General features: G+C 37.2%; 1 protein-coding gene across 2 annotated transcripts in view; it reads right to left on the reverse strand.

Annotated features, from left to right (window-relative positions):
- Positions 1-24,340, reverse strand: part of LOC103040407 (CD63 antigen) — a 146,474-nt gene that overhangs the window by 110,446 nt on the left and 11,688 nt on the right. For both annotated transcript variants that reach the window (XM_022671523.2, XM_022671522.2), the window contains exons 4-5: positions 12,079-12,153; positions 11,887-11,982 (exon numbers count right to left, since the gene is read on the reverse strand). In XM_022671523.2, the coding sequence (XP_022527244.1) occupies positions 11,887-11,982; positions 12,079-12,153 (171 nt within the window). The remainder of the gene's footprint in view (positions 1-11,886; positions 11,983-12,078; positions 12,154-24,340) is intronic.

Genomic DNA, 24,340 nt, shown 5'->3' on the forward strand with positions numbered 1-24,340 from the left:
CAAAGACTTATTGAATCTGCCAATCATCAAGAGGCTGAGAGCTTTTCATAAATATGATATAAAATAGGTGGCGCTAGAGAGCTGATGAAAGACGAATTTACGAAATTCCAACTTACGGTCAAAGTATGGCCAAGGCCAAATAGCTCTGTAAAAATTTAGGAGTTTTCAAACATCCTAACCACTCCGAAACCCAGCGGGAAACTTTTTATTTTGCAACTTCCTGTCAAAATGGCCGACTTCCTGTTGGGCGGAGTCAAATAAAACCTAGTGATTCTTGTTGTTTATGAGGAGGTCAATGAGCGTACCAAAGTTGGTGCACGTTGGACAAACTTCATCCCGGCCACTGCCGACGTTTGGGGGCGCTATAGAGCTCCTGAACAACGCCAAAGTCCAGCCTCTATGGAACTTTAAAATTTTCGCCGAGCTTGAGGTCTGTGCCAAAATGCGTGAGGGCGCTATAGAGTCCGCTAGCTACACATGAAAAAATTATCACAATATTTGTAAAGTGTTTTTAGATCTTATGGAATGTATTTACTTCCTATTTTAATAGGGTATCTCCAGCAATTCAACTGTCCGCCATTTCGTCCTCGTTTAAGATATCGACTATTCCTTCGCAATTTATCATCACGGATGGTAGTAGTTTATTGCTGACAAATATCAAGAGTATTCAACAAATTCCCTAGGAGGAGTTCGACAAAGTATGCAAAAAATGTGTGTAAAATGCACGTTTTTCAAAATGGCCGACTTCCTGTTGGGCGGAGTCAATTATATCAACACTGAAACTGTGTTTAATGATGTCTTTTATGTTTTTGCCAAGTTTCATGAATTTCCAAGCAGCTGTATTCTGACCATGCTAATGTTTCTATTTGGTTTAGTGTTGTGTCTCCATTAAATCAATTGCCCGCCATTACGTCATCGTTTCAGCTATCGACTATTCCTTCGCAATTTAGCACCACGTATGTCTGGAGCATTTCCAGACCCAATTTAGAGGTAATCTGACGAAGACTCTAGGAGGAGTTCGAATGAGTTCGTGAAAAATGTGTAAAAATGTCTTATTTTTCAATATGGCCGACTTCCTGTTGGGCAGAGCTAATACATGCCAATGGGTATTATGTGTGGCATCGTAGTATCTATGCTTGTACCAAAAATCGAGAACATTGGAGAAATTTTGAGACAGCTACAGCTAATTTATTAGCCTAAACCAAATAGGGGGCGCTGTAGAGTCATCTAGCTACTTATTCGAAAAACGATTACATTTTTCGAAATGATTTGAAAGCATTACTGAGTCTGCCAATTGTCAAAATTTTCGAGCATTCTATAGATGACATACAAAAAAGGTGGCGCTAGAGAGCTGATGAAATACGAATGTAAGAATTTTTAATTTTATTTCAAATGTCACCCTAAGCCAAGTATGTGTGTGAAGTTTTATGAGTTTTTGAACATCATAACCCCCCCAAAACCCAGCGGGAATCTTTTTATTTTGCGACTTCCTGCCAAAATGGCCGACTTCCTGTTTGGCAGAGTCCGATTAAAACAAGTGATTCTTGTTATGTATGAGGAGGTCAATGAGCATACCAAAGTTGGTGCACATTGGACAAACTTTATCTTGGCCAATGTCAACGTTTGGGGGCGCTATAGAGCTCCTGAACCACGCCAAAGTCCAGCCTCTATGGAACTTTAAAATTTTCGCCGAGTTTGAGGCCTATGCAAAAATGCCTGAGTTTTCGTGTATTGGAAAGGCCTCAAAAATGGGCGCAAAGTTTAAAAATAATAAATAATAATAATAATAATAAACAGACCAAAAACAATAGGGCTTTGCACCTCCGGTGCAGGCTTCGCCTGCGCCTTCGGTGCTCGGGCCCTAATAATAATAAACGGACCAAAAACAATAGGGCTTTGCACCTCCGGTGCAGGCTTCGCCTGCGCCTTCGGTGCTCGGGCCCTAATAAACGGACCAAAAACAATAGGGCTTTGCACCTCCGGTGCAGGCTTCGCCTGCGCCTTCGGTGCTCGGGCCCTAATAAACGGACCAAAAACAATAGGGCTTTGCACCTCCGGTGCAGGCTTCGCCTGCGCCTTCGGTGCTCGGGCCCTAATAATAATAATAATAAACGGACCAAAAACAATAGGGCTTTGCACCTCCGGTGCAGGCTTCGCCTGCGCCTTCGGTGCTCGGGCCCTAATAATAAACGGACCAAAAACAATAGGGCTTTGCACCTCCGGTGCAGGCTTCGCCTGCGCCTTCGGTGCTCGGGCCCTAATAATTAAATTAAATTAAAATAGCCTCGTTACTCATATTTCATTCTGGCAACATAAAAAAACAGAAATTGCGCCATCCAGAAAGCTTGGTTGGATAACAAGTATAAACATATACCATTCAGACCCTCTATTGGTTTGTATTTGATGCATGACCTGCACGTCACCTTTACTTCACTAAAATTATACTCAAGTAAACGTTAAAGTATCCATCTAAAAATCTACACGAGTAAAAGTAAAAAAGTACTCAATTTAAAATGTACTTTGAGTATTATTTAATGTAAAAAAGTACAACAAATCATAAATTAAATCGTTTTTAAATGAACCATGAATCCTCATAATAATTTGGACCTTTCAGGCAGTATTTGTTCAGAGCACCCCATAGAACATTTTCAGGAACAAGTGGAATAGGTTTCTATGATTCATTTTTTTTTTCTTTACTGTTAAAAAGTTATGATCATATATGCGACTATAAACCGTATTTTTATAGTTTTACAGTTCATTTTTTAACTTGCCACTGCTATGCTTTAACTGCTATTTATATGTTTTATTTTTAAAATTCAAGTAGATTGTTTAATGTTCCCTAAAAAAAATTGAGGAATTATCATTTAAAACATGAAATCATACAAAAAAACTGTTTGTCGGAGCATGCGCAGTGCCGTACAGAAGCATATATCGATGGGTAGCATTATTCGGCAGAACACCGGGTCCCCTGAGCCACGCACACAGACCTCAGGCTACACAACGTCTCTCCCGCTAACCGTAATAAACACTGCTGATAAAAGTTTAGCTTCGCTATCATGGAGAACAAAACTCAGGGCAAACTATGTGTGATAAAATCACCGGAACATAAACACAGCGAACATTATGAGGCATTTCTCTCCACACAAAGACTTTCAGAAACATGAACTCAATTTGTGGACACAGGTTAAGCACAAAACGTAGCGCAGCTTCGTTAGCTAGATTAGCTAGCTAACTAACTTGTTAACTAACCAAAGCAGTTTGATATGTCTCCAGTTTAGTTCAGTGTTGTTTAATGTCTAAAAGGGATCTATGTAATCCATGATCATTAGGTAAAACCTATTTAGATTGTATTCGCCTCAATCTCCTGTTAACATTGCGCCGATAGACTCATTACATACAGCTTTCAGTGAATTTAATATACTATTAATTTAGGCGTTAACACACGTTTAATTAAACTTGATTAATTAAAATACAGGATAACAAACACCTTTCGTCTCCATTAACCTGTTTTAAAAAAAACGTAAAGGCAGAAATCTGTCAAAGAATTTGCTTAGGTTGTACAATTGTGTGTAGCTGCATATGAACGGGAATTACTGTTCTTTATAAAGTAAATCCACAGTTAACCAGTGAATTTAAAATATACATATAACTTACCACCACATGCTTTCACAGGTTTGATGTGGAAGTTTTAAAAGCTGACAGTTCTGTCCAGCGGGGCACATTTTGCATTGCATAAGGACGTTATTGCCTCGTTATTCCACACTCGAGCATCCGTGGCAATTATTATTACTATTATTTTTTTTAATTCAGACAATTGTTTTTTTTTTCAGCATTTTATTTTTTACTCAGTTATGGGGAGTTTTCCAATGTAGCGAAGTAAATTACTTGTGTCAAAATGTACTTGAGTAAAAGTAAAATTACCTATTTTAAAAACTACTTTAAAAATTACAAATTACTCATAAAATCTACTTAATTACAGTAATGTGAGTAATTGTAATTAGTTACTTTCCACCTCTGGGCATCACTATAGTGTGTTTTGAGGTTGGAGGTCCGCAGGCTCATCCTCAGAGGGAGACAGTATTCTGTAGTTAGTAACGTGCCCAACACTGCTGGTAGCAGCAGTAATTTCAGTAGTAATGGCAGTAGTAATACTAGTACACTGGTAGCAGCAGTACTAGTAGTATACTGGTAGCAGCTGTAGTTTTAATAGTAGTGGCAGCAGCAGCAGTACTAGTAGTATACTGATGGCACCAGTACTAGTAGTTTACTAGGAGAAGCAGTAGTTTCAGAAGCAGTGGCAGCACCAGTACTAGTAGTATACTGGGAGAAGCAGTAGTTTCAGAAGCAGTGGCAGCACCAGTACTAGTAGTATACTGGGAGAAGCAGTAGTTTCAGAAGCAGTGGCAGCACCAGTACTAGTAGTATACTGGGAGAAGCAGTAGTTTCAGAAGTAGTGGCAGCACCAGTACTAGTAGTATACTGGTAGCAGCAGTAGTTTCAGTAGTAGTGGCAGAATCAGTACTAGTAGTATACTAGTAGCAGCAGTAGTTTAAGAAGTAGTGGCAGCAGCAGTACAAGTAGTATACTGTAGCACCAGTACTAGTAGTATACTGGTAGAAGCAGTATTTCTAATAGTAGTGGCAGTGGCAGTTCTAGTAGTATACTGGCAGCAGCAATACTTGTAGTATACTGATAGCAGCAGTAGTTTTAGAAGTAATGGCAGCAGCAGTCTTAGTAGTATACTGGTAGCACCAGTACTAGTGGTATACTGGTAAAAGCAGTAATTTTAGTAATAATGGAAGCGGGCACTATTGGTAGTATACTGGTAGCAGCAGCAGTTTTAGTAATACTGGCAGTAGCAGTACTAGTACTAAACTGGTAGCAGCATTAGTTTAAGAAGTAGTGGCAGCAGCAGTACAAGTAGTATACTTTAGCACCAGTACTAGTAGTATACTGGTAGAAGCAGTATTTCTAATAGTAGTGGCAGTGTCAGTTCTAGTAGTATACCGGCAGCAGCAGCAATACTTGTAGTATAGTGTTAGCAGCAGTAGTTTTAGTAGTAGTGGCAGCAGCAGTACTAGTGGTACACTGGTAAAAGCAGTAATTTTAGTAGTAGTGGCAGCAGCAGCAGCACTAGTAGTATACTGGTAGAAGCAGTAGTTTCAGTAGTAGTGGCAGCAGCAGTACTAGTAGTATACTAGTAGAAGCAGTAGTTTTAGTAGTAGTGGCAGCAGCAGTACTAGTGGTACACTGGTAAAAGCAGTAATTTTAGTAGTAGTGGCAGCAGTAGTACTACTAGTATACTGGTAGAAGCAGTAGTTTTAGTAGTAGTGGCAGCAGCAGTACTAGTAGTATACTGGTAGAAACAATAGTTTTTGTAGTAGTAAGGCCTTTCGGGATAATTAAGTTATTGACTTATCGTACGATAATTTTTTTAACCGCAATCATTTTTGCCAACGTCTAACCGTGCGTCCACACCGAACGCGACGCGAGCGACAAAGCAGCCGGAAGTCATTCATTTTCAATGAGAGTGAGCGACACTGGGCGACAGGCAGCGACGCGGCGTGACGCGATGCGAAGCGGGCGGTTTGAGTGACGCGAGAGAGTTGACCAGAACTTAACTTTATGCAAATGAGCAGCGACGCGCGGCGGCGACTACCAATCAAAAACAGATTCTCATATGTTCGGCCTGAAATCGCTGCTCTGATTTTCGGTTCCTACTGAAGATTTATTCCGCCAGCAAAACGGAGAGAACAGAACTGAACTGAGCTGATCTGAGGTAAAATACTCCACTACACCAGCAGCTACCCCAGTATAGTACTATCCTTACAGAATTACCTTATTTAATAGAAAACTATATATTAAAACTGAGGAAATTATTTATTAAATTAACAGATTTATGACAAGAAGGGAATATTTTTTTAATTAACAGAACCTTTTATTGAAACAAAGGGAATTATTTATTAAGTTAACGATTTATTACAACTGAAGAAAGTATTTAATACATTTAACGCAACGATTTATTCAAACAGGTATGGAATTTGGAACGATTTAGTTAAAACTGAGGGAATTATTTATTACATTTTACAGAAAGATTTATTAAAACTGAGGGACTTATTTATTAAATTAAGAGAAAGACTGTTTATTAAATCAAGAGGATTATTTAATATATTTAAGTAACCATATTAATTACATCCAAGGAATTATTTATTACATTAAGTTAACAATATTTTAAATGATGGACAAATATATTTATACTATATAATATATATTAAGAGAATGATTTACTACATTAAGGAAAATAATGTATTATATTTAAGTAAACCCATTTATTGTAATATGAAATATTTTTGTTAAATAATTGTACTTAATAATAGTTATAAAATATATAAAGATTTATTGTTTGTGAAACGTCTGTATGACTGTTTATGGTTTAGGAATTGTGTAGATAGGCTGAACCCTTGTTTCTGTACGTGCCGTTAGGAAAACGCCCACCAGCGACAGCTCGTTCTGAGTGAGACACGCCCCCAAGCGACTCATCGCCTGTTGGACTATGGAACGCCAAAAGGCCCAAAAAACGCCTGGACCAGACGCCTTTTATCGAAAAGAACGGCTTAAAATACGCCGTTCTGTGTGGGTTTTACGCCGTAATATACGCCGTATGATTTCAAGAAGCCGTAATATACGCCGTATGATTTCACGACGGCGTTAAAAACGCCGCTAAAAGCACAGAAGACGCCGTCTCCCACGGCGTTTTTCGACCCTTTTGGCGTTCCGTACAGAGCGCCGTCTCAGTGCAATAAGACGGCGTTTTAGTGTCTCTCTTGACGCCGTAATAAGCGGCGTAAAAAGCGGCGTTTAATAATAAGATAATGAGCTCCACCTTCCAGTTTTGAAAGCCAATACATTTAAACTCTGTTCAGCCAATGCTCCTACAGAGAGACTCAGTCTAAAGCAATTCACTGCAGATCCGAACTCCTGAACCAGAGCTCTTCAGTTTTTAAATACAAATTTACAATATACCTTCTTCAGACATTCCCGCTGGTGCTCAATGCCTTTTATTAGTCTAATATTTATGCTGTTCAATGTATTTTAAATAAAATTAATAGTAGTAGGGACGCCCCTTGTGCATGAATTTTATTAATTAATAGTGTGTTTCTTTTTAGGCTACGTTTGGTAAATGGTAGCTAATAGGGTCATTTTGCTATATTTCAAGAGTTTCTTGGTTTATTAGCTCATAAATATTTGGCCAGGTACTGTATCAGTATTTATATTATTTGAAGGATTTAAATAACAGGAGTGTTAGTAATCATAAAATGTAAGGAAACGTAAATGTTTATAAGATATACAGTGATAAACTAAAAAACACTTAAAAAAAACACCCCAACAGCTGAATATTCAAGGACACGGAGGTGGTGGTAGAGAGAAGGATGGCGGCTAAATTTATACTCCACGAAGAACACTCTTGATCACTGGATAGCTCAACTTACCAATCATGCAATCATTCAATCAATAAACCTTTTTTTTCTCTCGGGAATACATCATTTCCAGTGTAGCCGAGCATTTACAATTTAAAAGAAAATAGAAAGTAAGAAAATAGAATTAATAAGAATAAATGAGAACAAATTATATATATATATATATATATATATATATATATATATATATATATATATATAATGCCAGGCTGCTTTGCCCCTGTTTGTGCAAATAAATGATTTTTAAGACCACCAGAGACAAAATTATGAAAATATGAAAATTGCAAAAAGCACACAACAATGTTAAATTCAAAGGATTTACAGTAAGATTTGAAGGCCTTTTTTTAGGGTAAATAAATGACAAGACTTGATAAGACATCCGCAAACCGTGAATAGGTGTCTATACACAGGAACGTCGCTATAGCCCCGTTTTAGGGATGTTTTGATTGTTTTTACAGAAGTGTCTCTCTAATATGTTAAAAATGTTCAAATCTTAAAGTATACCACAATTAAAGAATTTTAGTAACGAAATTAATCTCCCCACGCAGCGCGAAAGATCTGATCCACTTTGTCTCGGAGCCGCGTCAAGAAAAATGCATACACGCACGCAAAATTAAACAGCGCTTTTTTAAGCTAATGATCCAGGCTGTCCAGCATTTAGACTGGAGTGAGTTAGGCTAGCTGTGGTGCTGTTGGTCAGTTTGTGTGTTTTTATTAAATACAGTGTATTGTACTGCCTGTATGTGTATCAGCTAATTGATGTTACATAATAATAGAATATGATGAGATAATGTGCGTGGGGCTTGCCAATGAGTTTGGATATTGAATAGATTTTCCAAAGTAAAGAGCCAGATTAATAATTTAATGAAGGTTTCTAAGCGACTGAAGTAAATATAATATAATAATAAATATAAATATAATAAATATGTAACTTGTAAGTCTATGTCTGTAAATGACATTACTTATTTCCTTATGGAAATAGAAAAATTACCGGATCTGCTGAAGCATAAAAATTAATATTAATAATATTATGCTTAAACAACAACAAAACAATAATATTCATAGTAAATTAAGCATAATTTACATCTTATAATAATAATAATAATAATAATAATAATAATAATAATAATAATATATAATTATAATAAATAATTGAATATAATATATATATATAATATATTATAATTATACTGTATAAATATAATATTATAATAAAAATAAAAATAAGAAGAATCAGCTTCCTAATATATCCACGTCTGTACAGGTGAAAAAAATATGGCAAGCCAACTAAGCCAAAACGTGTGGGAAAGAAACGCCTCCACGCGTAAAAAAATCAAAATTTTTTCCCCCGGCGTTTTTCGACCCTTTTGGCGCGCCGTACAGAGCGCCGTCTCAGTGCAATAAGACGGCGTAAAAAGCGGCGTTTTAGTGTCTCTCTTGACGCCGTAATAAGCGGCGTAAAAAGCGGCGTTTAATAATAAGATAATGAGCTCCACCTTCCAGTTTTGAAAGCCAATACATTTAAACTCTGTTCAGCCAATGCTCCTACAGAGAGACTCAGTCTAAAGCAATTCACTGCAGATCCGAGCTCCTGAGCTCTTCAGACACAGTTTCTTAGACACAATTAACAATATACCATCTATAGACATTCCCGCTGGTGCTCATGCCTTTTATTAGTCTAATATTTATGCTGTATCAATGTAAAAATAAACTCTAGGTTTAGGTGAAACCAAAATGCTGTGCAGCTCCCCACTTTTTTTTATCCAGACGGAAATCACATCACCTTGTCAGTATATCACACATGAAGAACCCTATTGTTGCAAAAACATCAGGGTTTCAATAAATGAATTTATTAATTTATTAAATTAGTTACAAATTATATTAGGAAGCTGATTCTTCTTATTTTAATTTTTATTATAATATTATATTTATACAGTATAATTATAATATATTATATATATATATTATATTATATTCAATTATTTATTATAATTATATATTATTATTATTATTATTATTATTATTATTATTATTATAAGATGTAAATTACTTTTAATTTACTATGAATATTATTGTTTTGTTGTTGTTTAAGCATAATATTATTAATATTAATTTTTATGCTTCAGCAGATCCGGTAATTTTTCTATTTCCATAAGGAAATAAGTAATGTCATTTACAGACATAGACTTACAAGTTACATATTTATTATATTTATATTTATTATTATATTATATTTACTTCAGTCGCTTAGAAACCTTCATTAAATTATTAATCTGGCTCTTTACTTTGGAAAATCTATTCAATATCCAAACTCATTGGCAAGCCCCACGCACATTATCTCATCATATTCTATTATTATGTAACATCAATTAGCTGATACACATACAGGCAGTACAATACACTGTATTTAATAAAAACACACAAACTGACCAACAGCACCACAGCTAGCCTAACTCACTCCAGTCTAAATGCTGGACAGCCTGGATCATTAGCTTTAAAAAGCGCTGTTTAATTTTGCGTGCGTGTATGCATTTTTTTGGATGTTAGATGCCAAAACGTGTATACACGAACAGTTTTACCGCCTGTACACGTGATTTTTTTACGTGTGGACACGTCATATTTTTACGCGTGGAGGCGTTTCTTTCCCACACGTTTTGGCTTAGTTGGCTTGCCATATGCCATAGGTGTGAACGTACAGTCACAGCCATTGGGTCTCCGCGCGAGTTTATTTACATTAGAACGCTAGATTTCTAGTGCTTCTTTCTCACCGTCTCTCTGTCTGAGGCAAAGTCGAATCTGTAAGACAGCGACATCTATCGGTTAATGAGGGTAGTGCACGCATGGCTGCACTAGTAACGGTGCCTCCACACACACACACACACACACACACACACACACACACACAGCGGAGGATGTGTGGAGATGTGTTTGCTGGCGAATGTATTCGAGTGTATTCGAGAGACAGTTATATTAAAAAAATACATTTATAGCAAGAGCTATGGCTGAGCCATCTGTGTCTTTGATCATATGGACACGTGTATTTTTGAGCTAATGTGTATTTTACAGCATATGCATATATGATCAGAAAAAATAATCTGCAAGTTCCTTTGTGTTATATCTAGAGTTAAAAAATCAATTCATGTAAATGTTACTTTCATCTATTTGTCGTTACTTTATTTTTTTTTAATAAAACAAAATAGGGTACCAAGGTGGTTGTACTTTATTTGTTTTATTTATTTAGTATATTAAAATATTTTTATATTGGAAGCCCAATGTATGTTCTTAATAATAAAAAATTGTGTAATAGTATTATTACGCTAGTATATTATTACTGTGGCAGACTGTCTTAAAGCTCCTTTGCAAGCCTAGAAACAGGAAAAATAGAATTTTCTATAGTGACGCTTTAAAATGACAATATTATTGTTTATCGTAAGTAAGTGTTTGTAGTAGTGGCAGCAGCAGTACTAGTAGTATACTGGTAGAAGCAGTACTAGTGGTATACTGGTAGCAGCAGCAGTTTTAGTAGTAGTGGCAGCAGCAGAACTAATAGTATTGTGGTAGCTGCAGTAGTTTCAGTAGTAGTGGCAGCAGCAGTACTAGTATTTAGTACACTGGTAGCAGCAGTAATTTCAGTAGTAGTGGCAGCAGCAGTCCTAGTATTTAGTACACTGGTTGCAGCAGTACTTTCAGTAGTAGTGGCAGCAGCAGTACTAATAGTATTCTGGTAGCAGCAGCAGTTTTAGTAGTAGTGGCAGCAGCAGAACTAATAGTATTCTGGTAGCTGCAGTAGTTTCAGTAGTAGTGGCAGCAGCAGTACTAGTATTTAGTACACTGGTAGCAGCAGTAGTTTCAGTAGTAGTGGCAGCAGCAGTCCTAGTATTTAGTACACTGGTTGCAGCAGTACTTACAGTAGTAGTGGCAGCAGCAGCAGCAGCACTAGTAGTATACTGGTAGAAGCAGTACTAGTGGTATACTGGTAGCAGCAGCAGTTTTAGTAGTAGTGGCAGCAGCAGTACTAGTATTTAGTACACTGGTAGCAGCAGTAATTTCAGTAGTAGTGGCAGCAGCAGTACTAATAGTATTCTGGTAGCAGCAGCAGTTTTAGTAGTAGTGGCAGCAGCAGTACTAGTATTTAGTACACTGGTAGCAGCAGTAATTTCAGTAGTAGTGGCAGCAGCAGTACTAATAGTATTCTGGTAGCAGCAGTAGTTTCAGTAGTAGTGGCAGCAGCAGTACTAGTATTTAGTACACTGGTAGCAGCAGTAATTTCAGTAGTAGTGGCAGCAGCAGCAGCACTAGTAGTATACTGGTGGGAGCAATAGTTTTTGTAGTAGTGGCAGCAGCAGCAGTACTATACTGGTAGCAGCCGTAATTTCAGTAGGAGGGCGGCAGCAGTAGTAATGTTTACCTCTTTTTGTAGTTTGTTGAGTTCTCTCTGAAATACTTCATCTACATTGTACAGTGAGGTCATTCTTCTGAAGCTCTGTTCAATCATCTTCTCCATCTGAGTGACCAATAGAAATTAATATTTAAAAAAAAAAAACTCATGAAAACTTGACAGTTTTAAATTAGCTTTTAAATGCTTTAAAACTGCTGTTACCTGAGGCTGAGCAAGGGTTGCTATGATTGCCAGCACCATGAGCACAGTGAACTTAATGGCCATAAAAACACTGTACTGTGGAGAAAAAGCAAATGCACAAAATACTTTAAGTATTGTTAGTAAACCTAAGAGCTTTCATTAGAAGTGAGTTGAAACTCTGATTACATTTGGAGTATCTCTTTAATTTGACTGACATAAAACTAGTGATATGCAGTGACTTGGACTACCTGACTTAGAGTTTACTTGACAACTGAATGTAAGCTCAGAATAAATACACTAAATTAAATAAAATATTAGTAGGTTTTGTGGATAAGTTGTCATATATACATTAAGATCATGTCATGTACAGTTACACTAGCATTAACTAGCATTTTTCTTGCAGTGACTTGGGAAAAAAACATGATGCAAAATGGTTAGGTACTGAATGCCAACTCCCTGCATAGCATGTGTTGACTTTAAATAACACTGAAGTAAAGTGTGACAAATGCAGATACCAGAAGGCACTGATGCCAGTTTGGTCCGTTAAAATAGCCATAACATTTAATTAGTGAAAGGAAATGACCGTAGTCAAACAGGTGCTGGACTAACCCTATGAAAGATATCCCCTGTAGCGTGCAGTAGCTTATTGGAATGAACTCTACCTTGTCTATTGAGTGTTTATCACCGAAGGTCTGTTGGAGTATAGAAGGAAACAAAAAGATGCACTGGCAGGAAACCATGTTGCTATAAGTAGCATTTAGTGACTGTGGATAAACACATAAAATAATGGGGCAGCGCTAGGGCATGCCATGTCTTAGGCCCCTTTCCTCTTCTGTTGGGGGAAAACCACTATGGCCAGTGGGTCGTCCCCCAGCTGATAAATAGGCCCAGTGATGTAAAAGCATAATCCAACCAGTCTGGTGCACTCATGGACATGGGCTGAACGTGCACAAGTTTAATACCAAGCAAGCTAGATCTAGGGGCCCTATTTTAGCAATCTATAGCACACTAGTTAATTGTGCTCTGAGCAGCTGGATTTAGGGGCGTGTCCGGTGTCTCTGTATTATTCATGGGTGTGTTTTGGGCGTAACCTGAAATAAACAGTATGTCGGAATCCATTCCCTTTAAGACGCACGTGCGCTCTGACTTCTGTTCATTCCTTAAGAGCTCATAAACTAACTGCGTGTCACACTGTGAATATACACCAGCAGCTCATATAGCGAAAGAGTAATGTTATTTTATTCTTTATTCTGTTGTTTGGGTTTGCAACATTGAATATTAATCAAGCAATCAATTATCTACACTGGATGGAGCCCCCATTTACTATGCCACAGAGCGTTTACAGTTAAAAAGGGATAAAAAAAAAAATAAAAATAGAAAAAAAAACTGACATTTCCTATAGACTAATAAAATATATACGTAAAAAAATGAAAAATAGGACATTTTAGAAAGATCATAAAAATTGATACATAAAATAAAGAATTTATATCTTGAGAAGATAAAAATAATAGTAGTGATGTAAAGTAAAATGATGAGAATGAAAAGAAATAATCAAATTTATATCAATAAACTAAGAACATAGGAGTAAGACTGCATCTTAGAATGCCCTTTGAAAACAACTACCACCTGTATATTTAACAGTAACATTTGATGGAAAAATGGGTGGAAAACACGCCAACATACAGTGGCGTAAAAGTTTTTGCCCCCTACAGATCTTTTTTTTGTTTTGTTTTTTTGCATTTTTGTCATGCTTACATTATCAAACAAACTTTAATATCACAAATATAATAGAAATATAAAAAGCACTTTTTAAACGATAATTTAATTTATTAAGGAGAAAAACTATCCAAATCAATCTAGTTTAATTTCACTAGCCACAATCAAATCTCCGGAAAAAAGCAGCACATTATGCTCCAGTTTGAGACCCACATTATGCCTCACTGTAATGCTGTGTCAAGTCAAGCTGTTGTTTCCTGGACACTGTAAAGTAACATTTATTGGTATAAATGCAAACAAAGTCAGGAAGCACAACAGGTTATACAAAAAGGAGCAATATGGATTTTAGTGTTTCATAAAGAGCCACTGACCTTTTTTACACTTCATAGATGGTTTCAAATGTCATAGATGGCAGGACATATGAAACTAAAAGATACATTTACTAAAACACTGTTTTCTAAGCAGTATCTTAGCAATTGTGGACATGTAGAAAAGCAGACTAGTAGCTTGGCTAGCTTATGCCATAGGTTGCTGTTCTTCTGTTCGTTTGCTGGAATTGGACATTAAATGTTTTATTACTACATTTCTAATTATATTGTAGTCGCTGTTCTGATGTGGGACAAAAGGAGATGGAGCTAGAGCAGTGTTTCTCAACCAGGGTGCCGCGGCACCCTGGGGTGCCGTCTGGCTTCATCGGGGGTGCCGTCAAAATATTGCGCCTCACGTGCATATTTCCTTTCCAGAGTCAGCTCGTGTCGGGGTGTGTCCCAATTCACAGGCAGCATACTCTGAAGGATGCGACCCACAGAGGCGGTGTATTACTGCGCAGCTGTGACGCAATCTGTCTTCGAATACAGCCTCTGAAGGATGCAGCCCCTAAATTGGGACACACTGTAAAGTTTTTGTCCCCCACGCGATGCACGCGCTATTTTATTTCATATTCCGCCAGCAACACCCCTCGTTCTCACCTGAAGTACTGCGCCAGCACCCCCCCCCCCCCTTCTCACCTGAAGTACTGCGCCAGCACCCCCCCCAATCCCCCCACCCCCCCCGTTCTCACCTGAAGTACTGCGCCAGCACCCCCCCCCCCCACCCCGGTAAACTGGGGTGCCGTGACATCTCGCATATATTTGAAGGGTGTCGTGATAGAAAAAAGGTTGAGAAACGCTGAGCTAGAGAGTGCAGCATTCGACCACTTTGGGGTGTGAAATTATTATTATTATTATTATTATTATTATTATTATTAGGGTAGGTATGTTCCGTCCCCTGGTCAAGAATTATATAAAAATAATTATTTTTCGTAAACAAGATGGCGGCCACATACAAAAATGTCCTCCTGGAGTAGAGCTTAGTTCACATAAATGCACTCTAAAAAACAGAGGTACGATATGAGTACTTTTTTGTACTCAAGGGTACACTCTTCATTATTGTACCCTTAAAGGTATAATATTGGTCAGATTTGTTCCCTCTGAAGTACAAAGTCATTCCTAACAGCAATAAGTACAAAATTGTACCATTTATTCGGCCAAAAGGTACGTTCAGTATTCTGTATCACTGTACTAATACACAATATATACTTTAATTGCACATTTTTTATTTGAAAACCAGACAATTTTGGATTATCAAGTTCTTGACAAATATTTAGTTGATGATAATGTTTATAATTTTTATAATCTTTATTGGCACAAAAACCATGGGTACAAAAAAGGACTTTCACTGAAAGGTATCACTGTAAAAAATAAAACTTAAAAATGTTCTGCTTATTGTGATTTTTAAGTCAGCTGAATGAGAAATACTGAATTGCACCCTAAAATACTGCAAACTAATCACCTCAACGTACTTTATTAAGTTTCTTGTTAAAAGTTGGTCTAACTAAAAAATCTGTGTTACCAAAATGTACTAATTGTAGTTGAACCCTAGTCAAGGCCAAACCAACCACTCTGCACTACTGCACATGCTCAGTTTGACACTTTTTTTTGATTGGGGTCTACGGAGCAATTCTGCAGGGGTTTTGCACTTGATGTTAATCATGCTATTTGCATATTGGGTGTGTCCTTCCACTTCTCACTCACCATCAGTGTGTAAGCATTTTCCACAAGCTGCCTTCACTTGAAATTTGCATATGTGCTATATAATGGTAACTGCCTGGCCTCTGTGTTGAAGGCTGTAAGAGCAAGTTACTATATTTTGTGTTGCTGAGGCCATCTGGTTACATTTGCATTAATTGCAATTGTTTTACATGCCTGACAACAAGGTGGTTATGTAATAATCATAAAAATACAGTGTTGCACCTGCTTTTGATTTATGTAAAACATTTAATTGGTGTAACTTATTTTTTTAGTTGGTCCTAAAGGATAGTCAGCAAAACTTGTGAAAAATGAATGATCTGAGCTAAAGATTTCTGGTTGGCACAACTGCATGTGGTTTTCTTCAAAACTTAAAAAACTGAGTTGGTCTCAAAACTCAAAAATCTAGTGCAGTAAGTTGCCTTAATATTCTGAGTTTTCTCAACTTTTTTATTTTTACAGTATACCTTTTTGTACTTCAATATAAGGTACAGCCCCAGCAACAAGCTTTGTACTCTTTTAATAACAAATCTGTACTTATATTTCTGTGTGGGAAAATATCAGGACTGTTAACTTGTATTCTAGTGATATTTAGCAGTTATGTTGGGGACATGATTCTGTGGAATGCATCGAAGCGGTGTGTCAAATGAAGCATAGGTGGTGCTATACAACCCAAAAATCTGTTTCTCAACAACCTCTTGACCAAATGAGTTGTCGCTTTGCACGGTGCATGTGAGGCACATTCTATAAGTGAATAGTTAAGATCATATCTATATTTGTAAAAATATGGCCACCATTGGCCAATTAGATTCAAAGTGGAATTTGGAAGGCTTAACATTCAATGATCGTCATGAAATTTGACAAATATGTATACAAAGACATTATTTAATTGCCTATAAATTTTTATGTTAATTGGCCCCATGGTGGCACTATTTCTAACAACTGAGAATAAGTCTTTCTCCCTTTACTTTGTGCAAAAAACGTGTTATAGAGCACACTAAGCTTGACATTTTTCCAAAGAAAATCTGTTAGAAAAGAGCACAGTTATTGTGATTTAGAAGTTTAAAAATTTTACATTTCATCCCAAACAGGTCTCAAAATAATCTATGGAATCTCAAAGTAAATAATTATATAAGAATCATGGAGATTTTTGTCTTTTGACTAAAGTACATGAATCAATCTGTTCATGTGGCGTTTCATTTAAAATTGTTTCTATAAATTTATAAAGCTTGCTGGTAATATGATAATATGATCTATCTTAAACATTTTGAGCCAAATCAGATATTTTTTTTACCTCTTCAGTGGCCAGAAATGTACTGTGATAGGAAAGGCCTGTGGCCTAATTTATCGCTTTTTTCAAACCTAAATGGACACAAGACAAGAACCTTAGAATTTCTTACTCCTCTAGGCTTTCAGCAGGTTATATGTGGTCTCTTGCTGCACTCTGGTGGTCATTTGGTAAAACAACTACAGGTTTTAAATTTTAAAAATAAAGCCCTGGTAAACTCTAAAGCTCATTTGATCTGGCTGGTCTTGATGGAGAAACATCTTTATCATTATTGGTCATGCTCCGCCCACTTAGGTTTTTTGCAAATTTGCATAATATGCAAAACCTACTTTTGAAAACTTGTCCTTGGCTCATTGATCAATCATGACATGTTTGGTGTCGAACTGTTCAGCAGAGCTTACTCCTCAATAATTATTTTAAAAAATCTTAAAATTTGTAAATAATATGGCCGCCATATGCAAAATAGTCCTTCCATGGTGCAGCTAAATGTCTTCTAACACTTTACAACTTTTGAATGCTTAACCTGACATTAATACCACATTAGTCCTTTGATCATAACATTATTCTCAGATACCCCGTCAGTATATGTAGACCTACACCACAGGGGGGGAAGCCAAGGCTAGAGAGCTGTTTCTTCAGAACCATACAAGCTATCAAGCTCAGCCTTGGCAATTATCATCTACGGCCCATGCACTAGTGGTACACCAAAGGAACAAATATGTCCATTTTTGTGGTCACTATTAGCCTATCACATTCCATCAAGATTTTTACAGGCTGAATGTTAATCAGGTCTAAACTTATACACTATATGTGGGCTATTTATCTGTTACCTTTTTATGCCTCAGTACTTGGCTCTCAGCACGATTAATGTGGTTACCCACATTAACCCACATTAACCCACTTTTTCGTACTAGTCTGTGGATTTTTTAACTATCCTGACATGTTTGGTGTCGCACAACTCGGCAGAATGTAAACCTTTATTTTTGAAAAAAATCTTGAAATTTGTAAACAATATGGCCACCATATGCAAATTAGTCTTACCGTGGCACACCCAAATGCACTCTAATAGCTGTAACTTTTGAAAGCTTAAACTGACACTAATGCTTAAGATCTTTGATCACAACATGATTCTAAAGTAGCCTGTCAATCTATGTAGACAATGCAAGACATCTGTTTCTCAAGAACCATACAAGCTCTATCAAGCTCTGGATTGGGAGTTATCATCTTGGGCCTGTGTCCTAATGATATACCGAAATTTTGATATGTAAATTTTTGTGGTTGCTATTAGCCAATCAGTTTCCAGCAAGCTTTTGACAGGCTAAACAATCACCAATCAGGATGACTTATACCCTAAAGGTATGTGAGGGCCTTCTATCATCCATTAAAATATTGTGTTGATTGGCCTCTTGGGGGCACTATAGCAGAAAATCAGTTATATCTAAATGTACATCTGGCCTAGGCACATGATTCTTTTTGATTTGTATGCTTTGTTCTAGCCTTTACAACCTTCTAATTACATGTCTTTACTGAAAATAGTTTTTCTTCAGTGGATATAGTGTAAAAATTGCACTTTTTAAACTAGTCTTTGGATATTCCACCAAACAAATTAGCTTTGGGCTTGATGCAATCTTGAGACTGGGTGGGTAAATTTTTTTTTTTAAATCTTGAGATTTTCAAACAGGTACGTGAAAGCCTTTTCCGAGTTATTTGGCCAAAACTCCTTAGGCATGTGAAAAATATTGAAGACTCTCGTTAAAAATAACATTTCAAGCACATGTGCCAAGTATGAACTAAGTCTTCAGTAGGTGATGAATTAACTATAGTGCATTTACACCATTTATCGCTTTTTTCAAACAAATCACCACTGCCCCTTTGGCAAAAAACAGAAAACTTACATTTTTAAACTAGTCATAGGTTTTTGCAAATATGCCTACAGTATAGGTATCAAAATGTTCAGCAGAGTCTCCTGGTCAAGAATCATATAAAAATGTGAATATTTGTAAACAAGATGGCGGCCATGTACAAAACTGTCCTCCTGGAGTAGAGCTTAGTTCACATAAATGGATAAGTATCAGGACAGTTAACTTGTATTCTAGTGATATTTAGCAGTTATGTTGGGGACATGATTCTGTGGAAGGCATCCTAACGGCGTTTCAAATGAAGCATAGGTGGTGCTATAGAACCTAAAAATCTGTTTAACAACCTCTTGACCAAATGAGTTGTCGCTTGAGAAATCTTGAGAAATCTGTTTCTCAAGAACCATATCAAGCTCCTGATTGGCAGGTAGCATCTTGGGCCTAGGTCCTAATAGTATACTGAAAGAAAATTTGATATGTACATTTTTGTGGTCGCTATTAGCCAACCAGATTTCAGCAAGCTTTTGACAGGCTAAACAATTACCAATCAAGACGTAACTTATACCCTACACGTATATGAGGGCCTCCTATCATCCATTATAATATTGCGTTGATTGGCCTCTAGGGGGCGCTATAGCAGAAAATCAGTTATATCTAAATGTACATGTGGCCTAGGCATATGATTCTTTTTTATTTGTATGCTTTTCTGTAACCTTTATAACTTTATTACATGTCTTTAACAAAAATGCATTGTTTTTCATCAGCGGAAAGTAGTGTAAAAATTGTGCTTTTCAAACTAGTCTTTGGATATTCAACCAATCAAATCAACTTTGCTTTTGTTGCAATCTACCCTGAAGGTAAATAATCATCGTAAAAATCTTGACATTTTAACTATTTGTGGCCCCAACACCTTGATCAAACAGGTACGTGAATGACAGAATTTTGGCCAAATAACTTAAAAAAAGGCAAAGGGGGGCATGGGGGGGGTGTTGTGGTGCGAAAAGGATGATGACGCTTTCACCACAGCTAATTTATTATAGTCTCTGCTGCTTTATTTTACTTTCAAGACACTTTGGTCTCTTTCGCTCATCCCTTTCATCGCTTACAGTGTCCGCAACTCGCAGCAAGTCAGACGCCCAGAAACTGGGCCGTAAAGCCTCAGTGTTGGCAAAGTCGGCCGGGCCGGAAGAAAGAGTTGAACGCCGCGCTTCTGCAAAGCATGTTGGACTCGCAAAGTACAGACATTTGTATGAAAATGGATGCCCTCTCAGCGAGTTTAAGGATAAACCAGTACCGGACAGAGCCCACAGAGCATTACGGGAGAAACCTAAAGGCGTACCACCCCCTCGCCCCTTTAGTGTCAGAGTCTACTTCTTTCATGTCTGCACGAATATACTACAGCGTGCAGGGAAGACCAATCCACTTCACTACAGAGACAAGAGCGTGTTTATTTCACCAGACCACACATCATCGGTCGCCAAACGGGCAGCCACCTTTGGAAATGTTAAACGTCAGCTCTGTACCATCCAAAGGGCTAAGTTTGGTTTGAGATACCCTGCTACATTGAGGATTTTCCTACAAGACGGGCAGTCCATCAGCTTTGAGCACAAGACACAACGTTCTTTGTTAATGACTTACTCAAAAAGAGTTCACCTGCTGTTTAGAGAGAGGTGAGTGAACTTGAGCTGTGCGAACTCCCAACGAACAACTTGGGACTGTTTAGATAAGCAGAGTCTGATTTGTTAGTTCATGTTGTAAACTTTTATTATAAACGCTGTGCAGTTGTTGTTTTTTTTTTCCTTTTTTTGTAAATACGTTGTTTGATTGGCCTTAGTCTCATAGAATTTCTGTTGTGAAGGAATTTCTATGCAGCAGTTAACACTGGATTCGTCAGTGAGTCTAAATACTCTCATCTGAGTTGGGGAGATGGTGGTCAGGGGGGAGGGGGTAGATGTTGGGGTACAATCAGGTTTATTAATGGTCCGGGAGTTGTATTATTCTTTCTGGCATTTTTATTTAAGCAGTCTTTCTTTAAGGACTTCAAACTATATAAACGGTCCATTCCTTTATGTTTAATGTCTACTCTTGTTTTTCCATATTTATTGATACGATCTACTTTAAAAACGGGTCCGCAGTAAAAACGGGTCCGCAGGGAAGCACACTTAAATTTGTTAGATGGAACTGTAGGGGTATTAATTCTCCAGTGAAACCAACAAAGGTTTTTCAGTATCTTCTGTCCCTTGGTGCCCAAGTGATTTTTTTTTACAGGAAACTCATTTATTAAAATCTGATACAGCTAAGATTAAAACAAACTGGATTGTTGAAAATCAAGGGGAGTGGCAATATTATTCCATAAATCAGTGCCCTTTATTTGTTCCAAGGTAACTGCTGATCCCAATGGTCGCTATCTTATACTCACAGGATCTCTTTACAATATCCCTCTACATCTAGTTAACGTTTATGCTACAAACTGGGATAATGATGATTTTTAGACAGCTATTTCTTGCTATTCCAGATCTGTCCTCGCATTCACTTGTGTTAGGGGGCAATCTGAATTGCTGGCTAGACCCAGACCTAGATCGTTCCTCTAATAAATCAGTCTCTCCATCTAAATCTGCGATTGCAATAAAACAATTCATGGAAGTGTTTGCCATAACAGATCCATGGCGCCACCTACATTAGCGAGCTAGTGCTTAAACTTTTTATTAATCAGTACATTAAGTATATACACGTATCGATTATTTTTTTGTAGACAATAGAAGAGTTCACACTTTATCTTCTTGTACATATGACACTATCCTCATCTCTGATCAATTTTTTTCTTTGAGGAAGCAGTTAGTAACAGAGCTCCCTGGCAACTAAACACTCGCTTATTATCTAACTAGGCATTCATTAGTCACATCTCAGCTCATATAGATTTTTTTTTTTATACAAATTTTTCTAGTGAAATTTCTGCATCTAAACTGTGGGGAACGTTTAAAGTATATTTAAGAGGTATTATTATTTCATATTCAACTCACAAAAGACACCTGAGGAGGATGAGACTGGCTGATCTAACTAAACTTATTTCTGAACGCGACAAAACTCATGCCTTGTCCCCTTCTGCAGATGTCTATAAGAAACGTCTTATTGCCCAAACTGAGTTTGCTGCCCTAATGTCAGATCAGGCAGATCTGATTTCTTTGAATCTGGGGATAAGACAGGGGAATTATTAGCTCACCAGCTGAGACAAATCACTTCATTACACCAAATTCTTCAAATTCGGACTTCGTTTGGTATCACAGCTGATTCCCTAAAAATTTATAACGAATTTATACAGTACTATAAATTCCTGTATACCTCTGAGCTAAAAACCAGAGTTAACGACTTTGACCATTTTTTGAGACGCTTGAGATACCTTAGTTAGATTCTGATTCAGTTGCAATGCTTGATCACCCCATTTCTTTGAAGAATCTCACCTCAGCAATTGGGTCAATGCAAGCAGGGAAGTCTCCTGGCCCGGACGGTTTCCCAATTTAATTTTATCCTATGTTTTTTATAAATTAGCTGCTCTTTAACTGGATATGTTTAATGAATCATTAAAGGCTGGGTAATTACCGACATTGCTTAATCATAATAATACATTTGTGTTATTCTTAAAAATAAAGAGGCTCTGGACTGTTCTTCTTACTGTCCATAAGTTTACTTAATGCAGATCTCAAGCTCCTATCTAAAACCCTGGCCTTGCGTCTTGAATCAGTCTTACTTGTAATCATATCTCCTGACCAACAGGTTATATGAAAAACAGACCTCTTTTTTTAACTTGAGACGTCTGTTTAACATTTTATATACACCATCTAACTCAGGTTCATCTGAAGCAGTAATCTCCATGGATGCAGAAAAGGCATTTGATAGGGTGGAGTGGGATTGTCTATTTCATGGGTCCATTTAATTTATGCCTCACCTGTAGCATCTGTCAGGACTAATAATGTTCAGTCAGATTTTATTCCTCTACAACGGTGTGCTCGTCAGGGATGTCCCTTAAGCCCTCTATTATTTGCCCTTGCGATTGAGCCTTTGTTTATAGCTTTTAGGTCAAACCCTCAAATCAACGGAATAGTTAGATATGGTCTAGAACAAAAGGCTATGCTCTATGCAGATGATCTGCTACTTCTTGTCTCTGATCTTAGCTCCTCAGTACCAGCTGCCCTTTCCACTCTCGGTGCATTTGCTGCTATCTCAGGCTACAAGCTAAATCTCCAAAAAACGAGTTACTTCCCCTTAATGCTGCAGCAAGTGAGCGTGCTCGCTCTGTGCCCTTTAAAATAGCACAACAAAATTTCAGGTATTTAGGGGTTCAAGTGACACTCAAATTTAAAGACCTTCATGGTGCTAATCTTATTCCATTGATGTCACGACTTAAAGATATGCTGTCTTGCTGGTCGATTCTAAATTTGACCCTATCAGCCCGAATTTATGTGATAAAGATGACAATCCTCCCTAAATTTCTTTTCTTTTTCTAAGTTTTACCTCTTTTTTTACCACAGAGTTTTTTTCACCATCTAGATTCCATTCTTCTAGATTTTGTTTGGAATAAAAGAAGACCAAGATTACACAGACAGCTTCTACAGAGACCTAAACACCTGGGACTTGGCACTACCTAGTTTCAGATTTTATTATTGGGCGGCAAATATATGGATTATACAGTATTGGCTTGTAGATGATTCTTCCTCTTCATCCCTCTTCTGGCTTCAATTAGTCTCGTTCTTCTACACCTGCATCTTTAGCTGCTCTTGCTTGCTCAACAACTAAGCGCTCAAACTCAGAATTCATGAAAAAACACTATTACTAAATCCACCTTAAAAATTTGGAACCAATTAAAAAATTATTCGGCTTTTTTTTTTTTTAAATTTCGGCTTTTAATATTTTTCTACACTGACCCCAATCCTTGTTTTCCGCCATCGCTGATTGACAATACTTTCAAGATTTTGTCCTCTCGTGGTATTAGATCAATTAAAGATTTTTATATTGAGGATATTTTTGCTTCTTTTCAGCAGCTAGTAGATAAATATTCTTTACCCAAAACACACTTCTTTAGCAGGTTCGTAATTTTGTTCGGAACACAATCTCACAATTTCCTAATATGCCTGAAGTTTTCCATTTTTCTATCACAGACCTCCTCTACACGGGGTTTATTTGCTTGTTTTACGGACAGATTCACCAGCTTCGCATGCCTGCCCCTGACCAAATTAAGTCTCTTTGGGAAGCTAAACTGAAATGACTCGATGCCTTTTTTGTGTTTTCTGCATTTATATCTGTACTGTATATAAGTGTTAACTGTATGTTAGTGACACAAGACAAGAATCTTTGACTCTATC

The sequence above is a fragment of the Astyanax mexicanus genome, chromosome 2 (assembly GCF_023375975.1).
Source record: "Astyanax mexicanus isolate ESR-SI-001 chromosome 2, AstMex3_surface, whole genome shotgun sequence".
Classification (NCBI taxonomy): Eukaryota; Metazoa; Chordata; class Actinopteri; order Characiformes; family Acestrorhamphidae; genus Astyanax; species Astyanax mexicanus.